General features: G+C 49.4%; 2 protein-coding genes across 5 annotated transcripts in view; both read right to left on the reverse strand.

Moving 5' to 3' along the window:
* Positions 1-15,435, reverse strand: part of wge (BAH domain and coiled-coil containing protein winged eye) — a 191,168-nt gene extending 175,733 nt beyond the window's left edge. For both annotated transcript variants that reach the window (XM_072290062.1, XM_050173396.3), the window contains exon 1: positions 15,238-15,435. The gene's annotated coding sequence lies outside the window, so the exon portion shown is untranslated. The remainder of the gene's footprint in view (positions 1-15,237) is intronic.
* A 2,489-nt stretch (positions 15,436-17,924) lies between these two features.
* The window catches only part of sn (fascin domain-containing protein singed), a 70,869-nt gene continuing 68,699 nt past the window's right edge, over positions 17,925-20,094 (reverse strand). For all 3 annotated transcript variants that reach the window (XM_072290063.1, XM_050173403.3, XM_050173404.3), the window contains exon 8: positions 17,925-19,233. In XM_072290063.1, coding sequence (XP_072146164.1) covers positions 19,028-19,233 — 206 coding nt within the window. In that variant the 3' untranslated portion in view covers positions 17,925-19,027. The remainder of the gene's footprint in view (positions 19,234-20,094) is intronic.

The raw sequence follows: 20,094 nt of genomic DNA on the forward strand, positions 1-20,094 counted from the left end.
CTTAACCCTTAATAATAGTTTCATAAGCCTATAACAAGGAAAGCGGTATCTGTCCACGTCCGTAATTATTGCGGATTGTTGCACTTACAACGCAGTATTTTGTTGAAAACGATCAAACTGCAATGCCACAAGGCGATTTCAAACCAGAAGGACGAAGTTTAGGTAAATCCAGGCGCTGGCCACGGTTCCCAGACTTGCAGTTCCCGTAAACACTATGGTGCCAGTGGCCACGACCGCGTTTCCGGCTCCGCAGACACTTCCGGTGCATGCAATCGGCAAAGCATATATCTTTCGAGCTTGGTTTCACTTACTCAAAGGCGACCGTCGCTGTGGTGTGGACTTGCACCCCACCCACTGCAACATTTTGCGAGGGAAACGGTGCTCTTTCCTTGTTATGGTGCAAAGTGGAGGCTCGCGCGCTTTGTACATTGCGATCAATGCGCGCTACGGTGCCGCGAGCGACGCGGGCTTCGCGCGGAAGCGAGCGTTTGTGCAACGGCCTTGCGGCGCGAGAGACGTCGTGTGGAGAGCAGGAGCGACGCCGCTCGCACTCTGCCGGTTTCGGTTGAAGCAAATTGGGCTTTGGAATGACGCGCGACTCGCGAGGGGCCGGCGTATAGTACCTATACGCGAACGTCGTTGCGCAAACCCCTGTCACGCCTTAGCCGCCGCCCAGGTCCGGCGAAAGTGTAAAAACGGGAACGTGCCCTGGATCGAGACTTGGAGGTGCTTCCGTAGAAGCGAGAGGTCTTAGTCGTCGTATATGCTGAGAGCGCCCTGCTTCGGGACGGAAAAGCGCTCGCCTTTGCGAACGCTTGAGTTCTACGCGCATGCGTAATACACATCTGACCCTTTCACTCGTGCACGGTGCCTCCATATGCAGGCGCAACATCCTTTATAATGTTCCGGCTAAAGCCAACAAGACAAACAGCTAGAGCATAGTACTAAATGCAATCACGACCCACGGATATAACCAACAACAACGACACAAGTCACTTCCACGCAGACAGCTACAGGCGTTGGATTTTGGAGGATAAGTTTGTCGCTATATAAGCCACCAGCGGAATTTCTACATAAGGAGGGCTTCCACGTTATTGTTTAAACATATATACATTTATGACACAGAGCAAAATGCATGAGAAAAGAAATACTGTGCAGATCCAACGCGCATGTCGGAGTCTTGAGAAGCGAAGTTTTCGTGAAGCGGTTATACTTTAATCCTGTAACGCCAAACGCGATGCGTGTTTACTGTCATCTACGCAACGTGTAATGTCACGCAATGCTTATGCACCGTAATAGAAAAAAACATCATTGTGATGCAATGTCTACGTTCGCGCGCCACACCGTTAATTCACAACCTCGGCGCAAATGCGGACATGCTACACACGAGGCACGCGCCCATTCGGCCAGACAGCCACGGCCAGGAAAGTCCACGTGGGTTTTCGCTAAGACGTCGTCCTATGAAATACAATGCGCGCTCTCTCCGCGTATACAGTGTATACGCTCAACGCCACGCGCTTCCTTCACGGCGCTGCTCGACTACTTGGACGGCGCCGAACTGTATACGAGCGGCTGTATAGTCGCCTCGCCTACCTTGGCGTGCCTTACCGCTGGGCTATCTCTCCCTTCTATTTTCTCCGCTGCTCTTTTTATCCCTTTCCCCTCACCCGTACAGCGCTGTGGAGGCGCCCTCGCACGAGAGGCAGTAACGGCGCTGTACGTAACTCTTCATTTTCTCTTTCAAAACCACTCACACCTTCCTCGAGCAAGCGTTCACTGTGGCATCCGCAACCATGCATGGTTGAAAGTCGCGGTATCCAGACTTATTTCAACACAACGGGACGAAACTATTTTGTGCTGCATTAGTAAAATGACTTTCCACAACTCAAGAAAAACCCACTGCTACCGCGAGAAGAGGAATTGTCGAGCGAGAAAAGACGCAAACACGAGAGACGGGCGGCCGACGCAACCTCGAAGCTCCCGCACTGTGCAGCTCGCCGTGACGTCATGGACTTTGAAGGCGTCATAGACGTTCGAGTGAACTTTTTTTAAAACGCAAATATGTACTGAACTGCCTTCTAATAGAGCCGCCAAAGGCAGAACTAGTTTTAAGAATTTTTACTCACCGACAACGATCCAGATACGAAAAGTACTTTGAAATCAGTGACGTCCCACTAACGTACCTGCCTTTGGTGGCTCTATTAGAAGGCAGTTCAGTACATATTTGCGTTTAAAAAAAAGTTCACTCGAACGTCTATGACGCCTTCAAAGTCCATGACGTCACGGCGAGCTGCACAGTGCGGGAGCTTCGAGGTTGCGCCGGCCGCCCGTCTCTCGTGTTTGCGTCTTTCGTTAAAAGGTTCGCTTTCTCTGATGAAGCGGCAGGCCACCGCATGACAAGAACAAGCAGCCCAGAAAAAAAAAAAAAAAGAATGAAGCCGCTGTTTCGCTCGAAGGCAAAGCACTGAATGCGGTAGAAAGGTTTGGCGTCTCACAACGCTGGCGTTATGATATGCGCGCGAGACCGAAAGGTGGTGTGCAAAGAAATTGGATTAGCTCGGCGTTTACGGTTCGCTCCACTCGGACCATAGAGTTTCTCACTATATTACCTATATAGAGGGAAGTCTGGCGCTGCTGCGCTGTGGTATGCATGGGAATGCCGGTATATTGTGACTTCGGATTGGCATCGTTCTCGGAGAGCCTGCTGGCAAGCACCGTTCCGTCTGTCACAATGATTCATCTTCCACTAAAACTACACGTAAAAAGCCGTTTTAGCTTTATTATTAAACAAAAACATTTGTTTAACTATAACAACTTGTTATTGCATGTACATTTATATGATACGTAAAAAAGTACCAGCGGGCCGCTAAAGTTGGAGGAAAGACGACAAGATTCGCGCTCACTTTGAAACAGTTTGTCGTCTGTTCTTGCTTTTCTCCCCTTCGGCATGCATTGTAGGTGAGTAAAGATGCAGTTTGCGTGAATGGAAACATTTTAGGAATATTTTACTTTAAGAACGCGTTATTTGTGTAGCCATATCCACATTTTAGACGAAGCCTCTTACAACACCAGCCAACACAAGCCTCGCAGACACATATACCGGCATTCCCATGACGGCACAGCGCCCCTTAAGGAACTCCCATAGACGGTGGCGCCAGATTTCCCTCTAGGTGTTGTAGTGAGAAACTCTATGACTCGGACCACGCGCACGCACCCCGGTGCGGTCGTACGCTGCGCGCCCAACCCGGCAGCGTGCGTAGAAATACCGTCAAAGCCGATTGAGTGCACGCGGCGCTTCGTCACTTTCTTTCGTTTTTCTTTTTTTTTTCCTTCAGCCGAACGCACTGCGCGTCTTTGGAGACTTCCACGCACGGCCGCGCATGCGACGTCGATACCGCGACAAAACGACGGCGCCGGCACCGACGCGCCTCGAGCGTCCGTACTATCGCGGTATCGAAATTTAAAAGAAAATCGCCGCTTTCCACAGGCGCCGCGCACTTTATATATATGGCCGTGGAGCCGCACAGCAAGGCGATGTATATCTACGTTTTGCCTCCAATGTCGCCGCCTCGTCGAACCTCGTGATTTTAGCGCTGAAGGGAACGAACGTGAACACACGTGCGTTGGTTTGTGCTTACATACTGTCAACTATACGGGAATCTGGGATCTGCACGGTTCGGAACTGTGTTTTAACGAGAGCGCAGCATTTTAAAAAAATCTGTACAATTGGTACGGTGACTATACTATTATACCTTCAAACCCATTCCCCTGTGTAGGGTAGCAAACCGAACGTGCGTCCGGTTGACCTCTCGATCTACCTTTCCTTCCTTTCTTTTCCTCCTCCTCCTAAGCAGACGATTACACTTTGCGAGAAAAAGTTCGCCATGTTGCAACTTTGAGGCCACGTTTGTTGGTCAGCGCTAAATGCAGATGGAAAGTCCACACAATTTTCCGCGTCGATACCGTCCCTCGATCTAGACCTAGAAGCGTGAAAACAAATAAACGGTCTCAACAATGGCGACAACACAGTTTACACTTTGTCCTCGGCGCGCAGCTGATGCTAAGCGATGACTAATTTACCCATTTATTAATTTATTAATTTTTAAGCGGGCAGCCTGGATGCTGCCACGTTGTTCCCGGCAAACCCTGCCCACGCGCAGTGGTGGCAGCCGGTATATACCGGTAACGCCGTACGCTATATAACCAGGAATCTGTGAAAATACGCACCAGCGCCTGCACGTATGGTGTGTTCGTGTTTATGCTAAGTCTATACAGCACCCCGCTTCCCTTAACAACTCAGTGCATTGCGTCGAAGGTGACAACGTTATACGTGCGTCAATCAGAAAACGCACGGGCGGACTGCCGATAGACACTCAACTCGGCTGGTTCACGTTTCTCATTGGCTGCGCTAGACGAAGCCAGTGAGTGGGACCTCGAAACTGCATTACAGACGCGAACTCCTCCACGTTTCGAAGGTGACGCGCCGCATGACGAGATCTCGTTTCCTGTCCTCACGAGTGGACTTCCGTCGGCCTATCGCATCGACGGCCTGCTCACAAATGATCAAAGCGGTCGGCGATGCCATTCGATCGGCGCGAAATTCAACGCTTCTTTTGCCCCTGATGTCGGCGCTCGGAGGTTGGACCGTCACCGCCGGCGCAAAGGGGCGTGCGATCGAGAAACCGACCAGCTGGGTGTGCCGGTTGACAGCTCCGAAGAATTAACGCAATGAAACACCAAACGCTATACCTAAATATCCTCACTGCAACAAATGTATGCCGTCAAGCGCACCAATGCGCTAACAGAGTATATTTCTCGAAGTGTTCGTGCTATTCGATTACACTGGCAATCATCGTCGATGACTCGTGCAATTTTTTTTTTTTTTTTAATGCGAAAGCATAATATGCCCCGTTACGTGAAAATGCGGCGTCGTCAGCGTCGCCACCGAGCGATAGTACCAAAAATTGCCGACTGTGCAAAGAGTAAAAGCCGGTGAAAAATGCTCAGACTGACGTCAAATTTCTCAGGAGGAATACTGTAAACAATGCGAATCAATGGCTTTGAAAAAAGAAATGAGGTAAATTTCGGTTAGGGTGGGACGCAAACCCGGACCTCCGGGGTTCGAGCCGAGCCCGCTTCCCGACGCCACGGCGGCTCCAAGGCTCTGCTGCGTGCATCATTGTGCACGTCACGCCAAACGTGCGTGCCTCATTGGGCCCGTGACGGCGCAGCCAATGGGTAGGACGTGGCACCACGTCACGAGTGTATAAAACAAAAAGTATTAATGTCCCATTGAGCGTCACTGAGCGGCCCTTCGAGTTATGAACTCCTCGCGGGCAAGCGACAGCGTCGAGAAGCTTGGCGCGTTTTGGTTTTGCCTTACCGAGGCGCAGTTGGAACACAGGCGAGAGTTTGCACGGACGAGGAACCCGCAGAAAAAAAAAAAAGAAAACTCAGAGCCCCGCCACCTGTGAAGAGGGAAGTCCAGCAAAGCTGGCGCTATGGTTGGTTTTGCTACGTTGGGGTTTTCCTATGCTGGCCATTTGCTGTGTTGAATTTGACTATTATGAGTTCAGTGTTGGGCGAATAAAGAGACAATTACTCAAAGACTCCGGTTGGCATCATTCATTTCGTGACTATTGCAATCATTGCCTTGTCATGACTGTGGTAAACGGTAAGTGGTTGCACTTTCACTGCGTTAATGTTCTTCCCGAAGGCTAGGTCGATGCACGATTGGTGACGAGCGGTGGCATCTGCTAAGCACGAGGTCGCGGGCGAAATGCGAAAACACCCGTGGACTTAGATTTAGGTGCACGTTAAATAACTCCAGCGGAGATCCCCATTGCGGCGTGCTCATAACCACGTCGTGGTTTTGGCAGTAACCCCCCCCCCCCCCCCCCCATTTTCCTTCTTTTTTTTTCTTTTGTCGGTGGCATCGGTGAAACACTTGAGGCCAAATTACGCGCTCCAACATTAAGTATCGACGCCCCGTCGGGTCTGCTCTCATCGACATTGAAATCTCCCACGATGACGGTGGATGCATTGTCGGCGGGCTTAATCTTCCCGCAACGTGTGCACCGTAAACGTTGAGATCGCGAGACGTCCCGCAGACAGTCTCCTGCTCCACGTCTTCGGAGGAGATGCACTGCCGCGCAGCACGCACGCCGCCGATCGTGGCCAAGTCTCTGGCGAAACCAAGACTGTCGGTCACACGTGATTGGTGGATAGACAATGACGTTTTATTATAGCGCGGCTACGCTAGTTGCGTCTATGCCCACGGAGACGAGATCCGCCAGAACCTAGCTACAAGTGGCTTCCCTGTTAAAAAAAAAAGAAAAAAAAGAAAAAAAAAACTCCACAGGGATCATGTTTTCGCATTCCCACACGTACAAGCCGTCTCTGCCTTTCCTTTGTTTTTTTTTGTTTTTGTTTTTTACACACTGCGTTCGACGTATACACGCAACGAAAAGCGGGCCAAGTGTTCGGCCCCAGCAAATGTGAAGGAGACAACACAGCTGGATCCGCTTGGATCACGGACGAAAAGTGCGTTCTGAACAATGACCCTTCCGGTCGTCGCGGTACGAATCGCGGACCTCGAGACGACGGAACGCGACGCACTCGTCGCATGCACGAGCCGTCACTGCGCGAGAGATGCGCGAGCATCGCACACGACCGAACGAGGCTGCCTCGTCTCTCGTAACCCCTCGCGCACGGAACAGAAAAGACAGAAATCCAACCCAAACTCTGCTGAATCAAGCGCACACAGACGCGCAATAACGCCGATCAAGGATAGAGACGCACGCAAACTCGTAAAGCTCTGTCATGGCTCTGTCTCGGCGTTTATGGGCTGAGACGACTATTGGGGGCGAGCTCCACCACTGCAAAAGCTGGCGCCGCCGTGACGTGGTACGAGGGATGGCGTGGACATAGCGGTCGCGTCGGCTGCTTTGGAAGCGCCGAAGCGAGCTGAAAACGAAAGTCCCTATCTGCGCTGCGTGTCTGATCAAGTGGGGTGGTTTTGCCGCGTCGGGTGTCTCTGCTTAACAACACTTCAAAGCAAATACGTATATAGTGGCTGCCTTTGAAGGCGTCCAACACGGTAGGCTACCCGGCGAGCAGTCGACGTCCATAACTCGGATGTGCAACAAGCACTTCCGGGAGGAAGATTTCTGCTACGGTGTCCAGGCTGCGATGTTCGCGGTGTGCAGCAGGAGGCGCGCACCGAGACGCTCGCTCGCGCGCGCTGCCCGGCTAATGTCATGAAGCTTTGGTCTGTTAACTTGTCGATGCTAGATAGAGGCTAGTTCACTGGAATGGAAAGGGAACGGAGGAAGCACATTAAAATAAGGCATGGCATATGCTCATGTTTGTGTTAGTCCCAAGCAATGAGCGGCAGCAGGAAATTGCTCGCTGAGAAGATCGAGAAACTCGGGAAATAATGATATGATGAATATAATGAAACGTCGCCGTAGACGTCAAAGTCCCTATGCTTATAAATTATTTTTGAACACATCTGATAGTCCACGCAATAATGGCTGCTCGTGTACTGTCAAATGCTCATACGATGCATGCGGCCTAAAGCTCACGGCACGAAGAGTGTGCGCGGACATGCATGCAGACGCGCAGTCGGTCGCTGCGAACCTGCGCGATCGCTGCGCTGAGGCTTCGTTCTTTATACTCCATTTGGTCATACAGACAAAGCACTACAAGAACATATTTTACAAAGTTTGCTCTCAGCGATTGCCTGCTTTTCACGCAAGAAGCCGGTTCGGGGGACTCCATATCGGCGACCGCGCGCAGTGGGCGCACACTGAGCAGTACTCGTTAAAGAGATTGCGTCTGTAAACCATTCTGTGCTTTCTGTTTGCCCAAGATTATTACTTTGACAGTACAAAACTGCCCTTGTTTCGAGAGTACTCACAGAAATGACCAGGGCTCCCGCGTGGTGTTTTTATTGAGCGCCGACGGCTAAGCCTATGAGGAGCGCGCCGCGTTATCCCTCATACGTACACCAGCAAGGCGCTTCGGACAGATGGCGACTCCCTAAGTGCTCGCCCCAGTTAACATATAGATTAATAATTACCGTGAAAATGGCTGTTCTTTATCCAATAAGTATTCAATGCTCGATTACATTTGGGCACTATAGTCTACTATTCGATTCGGTCTCAAAAGTTGCAATTCCTGCCGCCTTACGCGAATGCGATAGCGACGCGTTGGTACCGTCGCCGACGTCTCTTCAGACGTTGTCGACTCCCTTTAAGAACGCGCCCTGTCGTGCTCTCGCGGGTGTCGCTGCTTACGCAGCTTCTCACCGTGCTTGCAGTCGAACATGACGGTCACGATGACGTCAGCGCAAACCGTCTATTAATTAGCAACTCGACACACACGCACGCACACTTTAACATGTGCTTTCTACATTGGTTTCAACGGAAACATTTTGGAAACATTGTGCCTTTTCCGCACCGGATACGAAAAGCAGCCGGCCTGTACAGAAGCGGAGCAGGTGCAACGCAGACGTCTTGCGTGCCTCAACAGAGAGCCGCCCTGGAACCCATTCAGCGATCGCAAACAGCCATTCTATGTATACGAAACCTACGCACGTATATACAGGTCTCTTTTCAATTAAACTGTCGCATAGACTGCGCTCTATAACGCTGTACAACTGCAGCCGTGCGCGGCCTTTCGAAGCGAACAAAGGTCGCGCGTCAACCAATGACGTGGCGCCAAGAACACAACACCGCTCACCTCGGCTGCCTGTAATACGTACGCGCATGTGATACGCCGCAGAATTCGCTGCATTATGCACGCCGATGTCACATGGCCACTCTCGGTCCCTGCGGAACCTCATCGGGCTCGAATTTCCCGATCGCGATTGGTTCGCTTGTGCAAGATGCGGAAGGGGGCCAATCGCGATCGAAAGTTCATCGTATAACCGGGGCAACATTTGACCACTTTTACAACGAACTCCGTTATTACTAAATTACCGATAAAAGAAAATGGAGGGCCTCATACGGCCGTTTTCATATAGAACTACACAGTCATGAGGAAGTTGCAAAGGTATCACGGTATGCAGTGGCAGGCGCGCAAAAACGCGGACGCGGCGTTTGTGTTGTCACTGGTACACAGGAAGAGGGAGGCTTCAAGTGATCAACGCTTGTCGAACAAGGCATGTCGCTGCAGCCGACAAGAACTCCCTTTTGCCTCTTCCCCGAGATTTGGTTTCGTCGCCGTATGCATATGTGTATAAATAACTTGAGCCACATCGGTATGTGTCGCCTGCTGTCGGTACGAGTATGGACAACTTGCGTCACTGGCACTGCACTCGAACAGACCACTTCTGCACTGGGTGTGTGCCCACCTTGGCCATTAATCGCCCAAAATGGATGAGCCACTGTGACACAATGTGTATGGAAGCCTTAAATGTATTGATACGTGTCGTACTTTTCTGTCATCAGTCGAGGGAATAATGTAATCACCAGCTCGACGAGCTTCGTACATCGTGACACAGACAGCTATCAGCGACACGAGGTTGTGCTCGTGTTATCCGCTAAAGCACTGCATGCTAACTCGTTAACTCTAACGAGCTTAGCGACATTCTAACACTGCGTTGGATTTACGGGGTTTCTTTATTATTATTTATTAGCAGGGTTGTGTGTCCGTAGCAGCTTGCGTCCGTGTTTTATGCAATTACCTTTCCGCGCCATATTCGCGCCTCTTGTATACGTATTGTCTTTGCCACCACCTATGTACGACTCAATTTTCTGTTTCACGAAGCAAATCGCGCCGCCGATCAGATTTAGCTCGTTTGCAGTTCGAACATAACACACATCCGAACGCGTTTCATTTGTCGCAAACTTGTTTCGCACAAGCCCAGCGCTGGCGATGGGATCGTACCACCATCCACGCTGGCAGCGGTCGACTTTCACTTTAGCGCCGATTGCGTTGTCATGAGGAACAAAAGCAAACATTCACCAATTTATAAAGGTAGTTCTAATGACACCGTCAAGGGTTAGTATCCATCCACAGAAAGCACTTTCGCTAGAACTGTTCGTAAGAGCTAATTCCCGCCAATCCTGACGTTGGGCGTATGTTTAACGAAGGCGGCGAGCCCACCGGCAAAGAGCGCTTACGATCGAAAATCTTTGTGGATTCGACTCAGCGACGTTGGAGTTGACGGGAAACATAAACTGTCAATATGCCTCCTAACGAGCCTTTTGCCTGAAGAAACTGAGACCTATATTGAGCCGCCCCTGAACATGACAGTGTAGATTGACGAGCAAATGCGGGAATTATATTCAGTTTGAGGCTAGGGGTGAATTGCAACAAAATTCCACTTTGGCTAAATTGATCACATATTTTGGCAGTATATACCAGGCCAAATATTTCTTCAACCGTGAAGCTACCATTCGGAGAAATCCGGGTACGTGCTCGTTTCCCTGCGGATAGGCGCACTAAAGACACGCTTACGCAAGTCAGTCGGCTTTGCGGACTCGTTTCAGTGAGCACAGACTCGACAGCGTCACTGACATCGTTCGGCTTCACTGCAGACGGGGGGGAATGCGGCGGCCGGTTTTTCGTCAGCTCACGACGAATGGCGGCGACCGAAAGGAGTTATACACTCAGTTCGGAAGCTGCCGACAAGCAGGGCAAAAGCACACTTCACGAGGTCTGTCGAGGAGGCGTTCTGGTAGGGCTTTCTCAGAATATTCGGGACGGTTGGCACGACAACGCCACCTCCGAAGCACGATGTCCTGCGAACGGGAGAGCCAAATTCATCATCGGGGTTCTGACGATAAGTCAGGGAAGGCAACCTCAGCGGCGGCGCGGTGCTGCAGGCCGCCGGAAGTCCTTCAACAACGCGATGGCGGCGTTTGTCATCGCCTGCCCGCACGACGTCGCGGCTTTATATAAGGGCGCAGATGATCAGGGTCCTCATGGCGAAAGCACGGGGCGACCATATGTGCACAGTGGTGCGACCAGAAGGACGATACCTCGCGGGCATGCATGAGCAAGGTGCCAGACACATTTTCTTCCGAGCGTGCGCTTGCTCTTCATTTGCGATCGCAATTTATTTACCAGTTCTTTTGTTGCATACCTCGACCGTAGACCGTTTCAAATGGCTTACGGTCGCATTGCCACATGCCTGACGATGGCGCCGTAACTTGCAGCAACGGTTGGTCGTGGCTATAGCATCCAAAGGCGAACAGATCTGCGATCTTACAGGTGCCACTGTTCTCGAGGGAGAAATACAAGTCACCATTGTCCGCCCATAACAAATGCTGGGAGCGTTATACACAGTACCAAATTTACTAGTCTGGTCTAGGTTTGTTAACGCCTTAAGCCGCACAGTTCCGCGGGCGACACATGGATGGATGGATGGAAGGTAGGAGCGTCCCCTTTGAAACGGGGTGATGGCAGTTGCCACCATGCTCAGCTTTTTATTTTGCCTTTTATTTTTATTTACCTGTGCTGTGTGTTATTAAAATTCTCGATTTTCTTTAAATACGTCTTCCTACCCTTTTAACCATATGTCACCTCTCTGCTTTTGAACCACCAATCCTCCAATCGCCTTTTGCTAAATTCCACCCCATATTTATTTACATGACTATTATTATCTCTGAACCCTAGGGCATCAGGAAGCGTGACTGTGGCCGCATCACATCGGTATTGATACCATCACATTTTAGTATGAGGTGTTCTATTGTTTCTACAGATTTACCACACACAGTACATGTGTCTTCCTTGTTAAATTTCCTTTTATAGCTCCGCGTTCTAAGACATCCTGACATAGCTTCAAAGAGAAGGGCACTGCCTCTTGAGTTATCATAAAACGCTTCCTTCCTGATCTGCAGTTTCCAGTCTCGATATGGTTCAACACTATGCTTCTTTTCCATTGAATTTATCCAATTTTTACCTTCCGCGTTTTTAACCTGTCGTTTAATGCTCCGCCTTTCTTCGTCCTCGTGCCTGGAATACTTACTGGTTAGCTTCCTAGTTCTTTTCCGCCACTGTGAGTCAACGCTCTTTCTGTATAGGTATTTAAATACCTTAGCTGCCCACCTGCTATCGTCTAATTTCCTCAGACGTTTTTCGTATAGGATTTTACTCTGAGCTTCCCGTGCTTCGAACGATGCCCAGCCCATATCCCCCTGTACTGCTTCGTTTGTGGTTTTCCCGTGGGCACCTAGTGCTAATCTTCCCACAGCTCTCTGATTTACTTCTAGTCTCGACTGAACCTCTGCCATTAAACACAGGACCGCATTCCCGAAAGTAAGCCCCGGCACCATTACTCCCTTCCAAATACCTATCAGTACCTCATACCTGTTATACCCCCACAATGCCCTATGCTTCATTATCCCGGCATCTCTTCGCCCTTTTGCTATGAGAGAGTGTTCGTGCTTTTCCGTGTACATCTGCCCTTTGTTTATCCATACCCCGAGATATTTGTATTCGGCCACTCGGGGTATTTCATGGCCTTGTAAGCTCCTGATCAGTTGTATCGTTGAAAAACATCCCACCGGACTTAGCTGCACTAAAACTGAAACCTAACTGTCTCCTTCGTATCCACAGTAACTAACCAGAGTTTGCAAATCTTCCTGGCTCTCTACTAACAGTACAATATCGTCCGCACACATTAAACCCGGTAGTCGTTGCTCAACAACCTTTCCGCCTAATCTGTACGACAGATTATACCCTAGATTGCTTCGTTGTAACCTTCTTTCCATACTAGTCATATAAAGCATGAACAGCAGCACACATGTATTTGTGCGTGGCGCCACCAACGTCAAACTTCCATGCACAGATATCATCAAAAGCCTATTTTATGTCCACTGCAGGACGAAGGCCTCTCCCCGCGATCTCCAATTACCCCTGTCCTGCGCCAACCGATTCCAACTAGCGCCTGCGAATTTCCTTATTTTATCCCCCCCCCCCCCCCCCAACACACACACACATAGTCTTATGCCGCCCTCAACTGCGCTTCCCTTCTCTTGGCACCCATGTTGTAACTCTAATGGTCCACCGGTTATCTAACCTACGCATTACATGACCTGTCCAGCTCCATTTCTTTCTCTTAATGTCAATTAGAATATCGGCTATACCCGTTTGCTCTCTGATCCACACCTCTCTCTTCGTGTCTCTTTATGTTACGCCTAAGATTCTTCGTTCCATCGCTCTTTGTGCGGTCCTTAACTTGTTTTCGAGGTTCTTTGCCAGTCTCCAAGTTTCTGCCCCGTACGTTAGCACCGGTAGAATGCACTGATTCCTGATTCTACACCTTTCTTTTCAACAATAATGGTAAGCTTCCAGTCAGGATCCGACAATGTCTGCGCAGATAACCCTTTCGTGACTGGTCTAGTCAGTGCACACCGATTGACAACACCACGAAACAAGGAACGCAGTCTGCGAAAGTAACGGGACGAGCGGTTGTGTACGCATGCAAAAGTTCCACAGTGTGTTTAGGGCCCATGAATATGGCGGCTGCAGTGGCTTCAGTGTAGAATCTGGACCGTGCGCCACTATGAACGGGGACACTCCGTTTAATCCTGTAAAGTTTCTTGTTCTTTTGACCTGTCCGAAGTAAGAAATGTTCTATCAGAGGGTTTAGCAAGAGAACTAGCAGTGGTCGAGGTTCGGACTCGACCGTTTATAGCGGCCGTTGTTTCAAAATGTGCCTTTTCGGGTCAGCGCACCCGGGTACGGCCCATTGTTACACTGTCACAGTGGCGTGAAACGAGCAGGCCTGACTACTGCAATGTTGCTTCGGTTGTCTTTCCCACGCACACCCAGTAACTTTTTCCAGCGTGCGCAGAACGTGCGCAAGAATATCACTCGCTGCACGCACCGCATGTCTCTGAGTCTGCCGGTCGCAGCAACAAACCTCGCTAACGGCTCACGCGGGAGAGCACGTGTTCAGCAGACTGGCGCAAGCGCGTGAAGAAAGCACGCGCCACCGTTGCCGTACTGCTACACAAGTATACAACGTTAGTTCCATTTATGCGCAAGCAACCCCACGACTGTGAAGGGAACGTGCCTCGTTCTTTTTTTGGCCTGGGTGTTACTTTAAAGTTCTGCTCGGCAAGAGGTCGCAGGGATTAGAAGTCTAAAAGCATAACCTCCCCCCTCCCCAAGTTCCTCTCCTACCAGACATATTACGACAGCACCACAGCCGACAGGAACGCGCCGAGACGCGATAGAGCGTCCGTGGCGCCAAAATGGGCAGCTGACAAGTGTCCAATTGAGGCTTCTTCTTTCGAGGATGATGCATGACAGGGCTAGAGGTCCCGTCCCGAGAGAGGGATCTCAGGGGGGGTTTGGGCAGACGCAAGGAAGTCAAAAGCACCGCCGCCGTTCAATCGCGAGGCAAGGCAACGAATATATGCGTAACGACGGCACACACATAAAAAAAGATCCCCAGGAACGCTGCCGAGAGCGATAGAACGAGTCTGCCAGGCCGAGCCAAAGTTGGCGGCGCAGAAACTGGTTATGCCGCGGTTCGCCCAATGCAAAGGCCGGTTGGTTCGTTGGTGCGAGGGAACCAGACTGCAGCGGCGGCAGCGCTAGCCATGGACAACGCCAGACGGCGACGAAAGTCGACGCAGAAGACGGGAGAGGACGCAAGGACTCTTGCAAAGAGAGAAACGCAGGGAACGACGCCGCCAGCGACCCCCGCCTCGAGAATAATCTTGGCTGTAAAGTGGCATGCACAGCGCGCGCCTCAGTTAAAATAAATGCTTGGAGAGAGCGCAGCGGTGCCCGTCGAGCGATACAAGTTGCAGACATTTAAAAAGAGCACACGCGGTTCAGTCGCGAAAGGACAGCTTTCTGCCGGCGCTCGCTGCCGTGGCAAGGCAGACGACCAACGCATATTGCGCTGTCACGGCGTTCTCTTACGGAGTATGGAGCACGTAGAGCTCCGAGTCGTGGTATCAGCCGAGCGGACGATCGTCGCCGAGTATGCAATCGCCACCTCATCGAGCCTGTTAACTACGGCGTGTATAATGTTCGCTGTGAGGACGGGTGAACGATATACAACGCGTGACAACGCCGGTGTCGTGAAAGTGACCCGCCCGATTACCGAGCGACATTTCGTAAGTGACCAAGACCAAGTAGGGCGGCAAACAGATGCGTGTTTTGCCCGCTCGAACAGAAAGCTGTGCCTGTCGGCCGAGGCAGGCAGGCGGGCGAGGTGCCGGGGCGGAGACACAGAAAACAGCTCGCGATCAGACGACCACTCACCTCCCAACTGCACCTTGGACCGGGCTCGGCGAGGCTACGGGCCGATGATGCGTGTATCCGATGCACGAGTATCCGAATCGTATCCGCAACACCCACGTAAACGCGAACCGCACAACACATACGTTGAGAACCACAACATAAATATTGGAGCACTTTTTTTCAGTGGCAAAAATGGATGGACTCGCGCATTGCAGGCAGCGAGACGACGGCGTAGTAACTGACGTCAGTGGTTGGGGCGCCCTGGCTGCTCTCTCATTGGTCATGGAGGTGTGGCGGATGCGGCGCACGACCAATCTCAGCGTCGTTGAGAAACAAGAGAGACGAAAAGCAAATGATGGGCTTGCGCTAGCAGCGGCAGCTGGCGGCGAATAAAAGCAGCTGCGTTCTTGTATTGCGGCGGGCTGGCCCTCGAGATGTGCGCCCGTCACGTGCAATTGCAATCTCGGAGGCAACAATTAGACAACCTGAAAAACACGCATTTGAGGGCGCTTCCTGCAATCAGTCGTTTTTTTTTTTGTTTGTTTGTTTGATTCTCTCCCCCTCTGCCTTTACCTAAAGCCCCTGCATCTACGCGCCACCGCCGCTGGTCGGCGGAAACGTGTATGGAGGGGCTTTACCTTTACCCATGCCTTAGCTGTTGTGCCACGGTTGTGCGCGTAGCAATGACTAGTCGTCTACAAATGCTTTCTGGGTCTCATTTGTTTATCACGTTAGCACAAACTACGCGTCACAGCGCGCGCAATGAATCACAGCCGATGTCGCTTGGCACCTGTACGGTCGCACATTGATCGACTGTCACTTTGCACGCCACGGACACTTGAGCGCAAAATATCAGGCTATTATCAGCTAGCCTTTTGGCTTAGCGCACTGTCCTATGGGCGAACCGAGGAGGCTTTGCAATATTTTAAAATCACCTCGGGCCGTAGTTGTATTAATTGCTGCTGAACTATTCACCTCAACATTACGCTCTCAACAGACCTCTTTTTGCGGCAGTAAAGTGTTTCCGCTCAGGTTGTTGGTATTTAACGACAGGACTAACAGCTATACTTTTCTTGTACTGCGAGACACGTACCCGAATAATACCACTAAAGAAATCTAGCACGGTGCCGATTCAAATGATCAATAACATTTGGAACATCTGCAAGTTGTTGACTTTTTGAATGTGCTCCCTCTCGATTGTAAAATTACGCCTCCTAGCCGTTTTGCAAGACTGTGCCCGTACTATTATAGTACACCTGCTCCAACTGTGCATGTTCAGCCTTTGTAAAAAGCTTTGAAGCAACCTAGCAGAGTGACATATCTGTTGCCAGTATAATATACCTGGTTCCCCAATGCTCGACTGAGTGAGGAAGGCTGTCGTACATTCCAAGACCTTGGAAGAGAACACCCAAGCACATAGCCCCCCAAAATTCCAATAATAACTATGCATTTAATTATGAAATTGAGCAACCAACTCGTGCGAGGGTTATCAAAAAGCTATTTACCAAAGCAAAGAATCTCTGCACAAGTTTTACAGTAGCCAACACATCATGTTACTGTTCCCCAAGTGATCAATTATCAGCATCAAATATGTGGAAAGCTTATGTAGTATTTACAAGGATCTAGTGTCAGAAAACACTGGCATTTAGGGTTTGAAGTAAATGCAGTGATCGGTACATACCTTTGCCTGCATGGTTCTAGCAGGATGAACTTCACTGCTGCAGATTCAAATCCTGTGCATTAATTCAAACATCATACTATTCCTGGTCTCAACAACTAACCTTTAGCACTAGAAAAGAGTTTACCGAAATGCTTTTTAGGGTAGCCCACACAGTGCTGAGAAATGCCTTTGCCAAGCTCATATTAGATATTTATGCGTAAAGACAGTTGCCTGCTCGTGCAGTTCTGGCACAAATTCAGGTGCATTTTTGCACTTCCAAGCCTATTTGATTCGCAGATTACCGAAGATTCTGCACATGAGTTCACGTCTAAAAGGTTCAATAACAAGTGTAATATGAACTTGCTATGCAGGATGCCAGGAGGAGCAGTTGTACAGACAGCATAGGAACGACTGTAGGTACAGAATGTAGCCCAATTTTTGTTAACGTGTTTTTCCGCGCAGACTAAAGCAGGTCTTGCTTTATGCTCTAGTCCTGTGGGCATCATTGGCTAGTGCAGCTCTTGCCAAGCTGCAGCTTTGCAATGCTGTGGTATTGCTGCAAAGTAGTAAACTTTTTCTACTTTTGTGACACTTTCCTGCGGTGTTCTGGCACTGCCATTGGTAGGGATCACTGCTTGAGCAGATGCATAGATTAAGAGCTCGCAATTCCATGGCACTTCATGACACAAACAATGTCTCTGGCAGCAAATTCTTTACTGGAGCATAATGAAGTACAACTTACAAAGATTTGCTGCCAGAAAGTGCACTTAAACAGCTGTAATCCCATTACATGTTAAGCCATCAGCCAAGCTATGTGCATACCGCTCGTTTCCATTATTCCTATGCTGGAAAAATTGCCACTATGGAAGCGCACAGAAACATTAGTGCCACGCTTCCCGCTATGCAAAGTTTCGGAAACTGCACTTGCACCCCCCTTTATGAGCACATAAAAACACTTGGGATCATCTTTAGCTCTGTTGCAATAGCTACAGTGCGAGTGACATTGACCATAGTGACATTGCATATCATGCACAAGAAGGGCACACTGTTGACTCGAAAATTGTTTTTAATAAAGTCGGTGTATAAACATACAAAAATTGGTCACACTCAAACTGCAAAAAGAAAGTGTACATCCTACACTGCCGGCAAAAAGAGCCATCCGTGTTGGTAATACTTTCGAATATCTCGTTCAAAATATATCAATCACTAAATAAAAACACTGCACCTGTCACGACTTTCCTATTCAATAGGCAGTAAAATAGTAATGCACCCTCGATTGTGAAAGACATCGAAAGGTGAACCCAACTACATTGCGGTCTTGCACAGTTATGGAAGGAATGTCAGTTTGGCTTATCAGTATCAAACAGGGAAGAACCACGTCCATAACCAAAGAGATAAGATGGTGTGGATTACATTGTCACAAGCGCTGGTGTTCACAATCACCAGTGTGGGGAATGAGTACCAGATCTATTGTGCGTAATGACCAACGACAGACAAGACTCTACCGACGTCTGATAGATGCCTCCCTTGAGCATTTTAATTTTTAGGCTATCCCGTGTGACCTAGCTTGGATTATGACGGGTGTACACAAGACCAGAGTACTTGCACACAACGGATACATGCACACACATACAGATCTAACATGGCAAAGCCAAGTATGATTGCCAACACTACAATTTTCCGGAAACCAGTGTGTTAAACACACCACTAGAATTTGCTGGCAAAATGAGTGCACCACTTCCTTACCAGAAGAACTCGGCTGAACACAAGGAAACATGTAGACATAGAGAACCTCCAAAAGTTTGTTTATGAGTGTTCAGCTGTAGGAGAAGCCCAGACCATTACTAAAAGCTTGAAAATCTGAAACTAGGTCACAGCAACAACAGATGAGAACCATAAAAATATGCAGATCTTTTACTATTAATGCCATCAAAGCTTATACAAAGCAAGCACTGTCTGAGAAGGGTTCACTTGCACAGAAGAAATTACCTTATATTAAACTGGTGCACAAAACATCTTAAGCAATGGTTTCAGCCGAGAGAGTGACATCCTAAGGAACACTGAAGCAAATTATGGGGCACGCCATGTTGATGCGTTGATCCAAGTCGAGCCTAGCCTGATTAAATTCCGTAGCCAGACGGTTTAGGCAGCTCAATACTCCCAAAGTGTAGCTTGGCTTGGGTCAGCGGCACCAGCCTTGAAAGCACCGTTCTTGTCAGCATTGAGGTAAGAACCGTCAGCTGTCTTCAGGCAAAGGCGTGATGGTTCACGCAGCTCAACATAGAAGCCGCAGCTGTCATCCGAATCAACTGAAACAGAGCCATCCTCGGCTATGCCCCAGTACTTTCCATTATTACCTGCAACGAAAGGAAGTTGTCATTAGCAATCTTCTACTACTAAAGTATGCAAGCAATAAAACATCATGGATAAAAAGCTCATTTCAGGGTGAACAATTGGCTAGCTTGTGCTACAGTACTGCAGATGAAGTCTTGGAGTGCAAAGACCTCTTGTTACAGCCAATTTGCTCAACTCTGAAGTACTGCAAGTCCGAGAAACACAGCCAGAGAAATGTACTTTGTAGAGAGTGCAACATGGAAGTTGTAGCAATGCATTGGCCATTCAAAGCTGAACGCAATAATGGGAAACACCCTTCAAAATCAGTCCAATGAGTAAAAAATATGCTTTCGGTTTAACTAATGGCTACACATGAAACTGCATGCAGTTAGAAGAGCGCTTTTTAAGTAACTTTATAGAAGCCGATAACCACCAGAGTATTGCATCACTATTCCATTCCATTCAGATCAGCAGCCTGAACCAGTGCTTCTGCATGGTATTCAGTAACATGGCTTGGCATGGCAAAAGTACTCAAGTTCATTCCTTCCTGTTCTCCGTCTCTGTTACATCTACATCAGAGTTCACTCGCCTGAAAAGTGCCACAGGGGTTACACCAGAGTGCACACTGGCATTTACTATTTCATTTTTCCTGACTCGTGACAGTACAATCACCGGAAGGTCCCCAAAGATCAAGCACTGACAAGACAGCAGCTGAACTATTCAGCCCTAGTAATGGTTACAACAGGATCCCAAGCTGCACATTTCTGGAGGTTACCCCATAACTTCTGTAGGCTACCACAGCTTCCTAACAGAGCCACCGTTCAAAGGGACAGACCGGTGAGTCTGTTGTTACTGCACGACTTGAGGTAAAGCACAAGAGAGCA

This window comes from Dermacentor andersoni, chromosome 8 (genome assembly GCF_023375885.2).
Source record: "Dermacentor andersoni chromosome 8, qqDerAnde1_hic_scaffold, whole genome shotgun sequence".
Lineage (NCBI taxonomy): Eukaryota > Metazoa > Arthropoda > Arachnida > Ixodida > Ixodidae > Dermacentor > Dermacentor andersoni.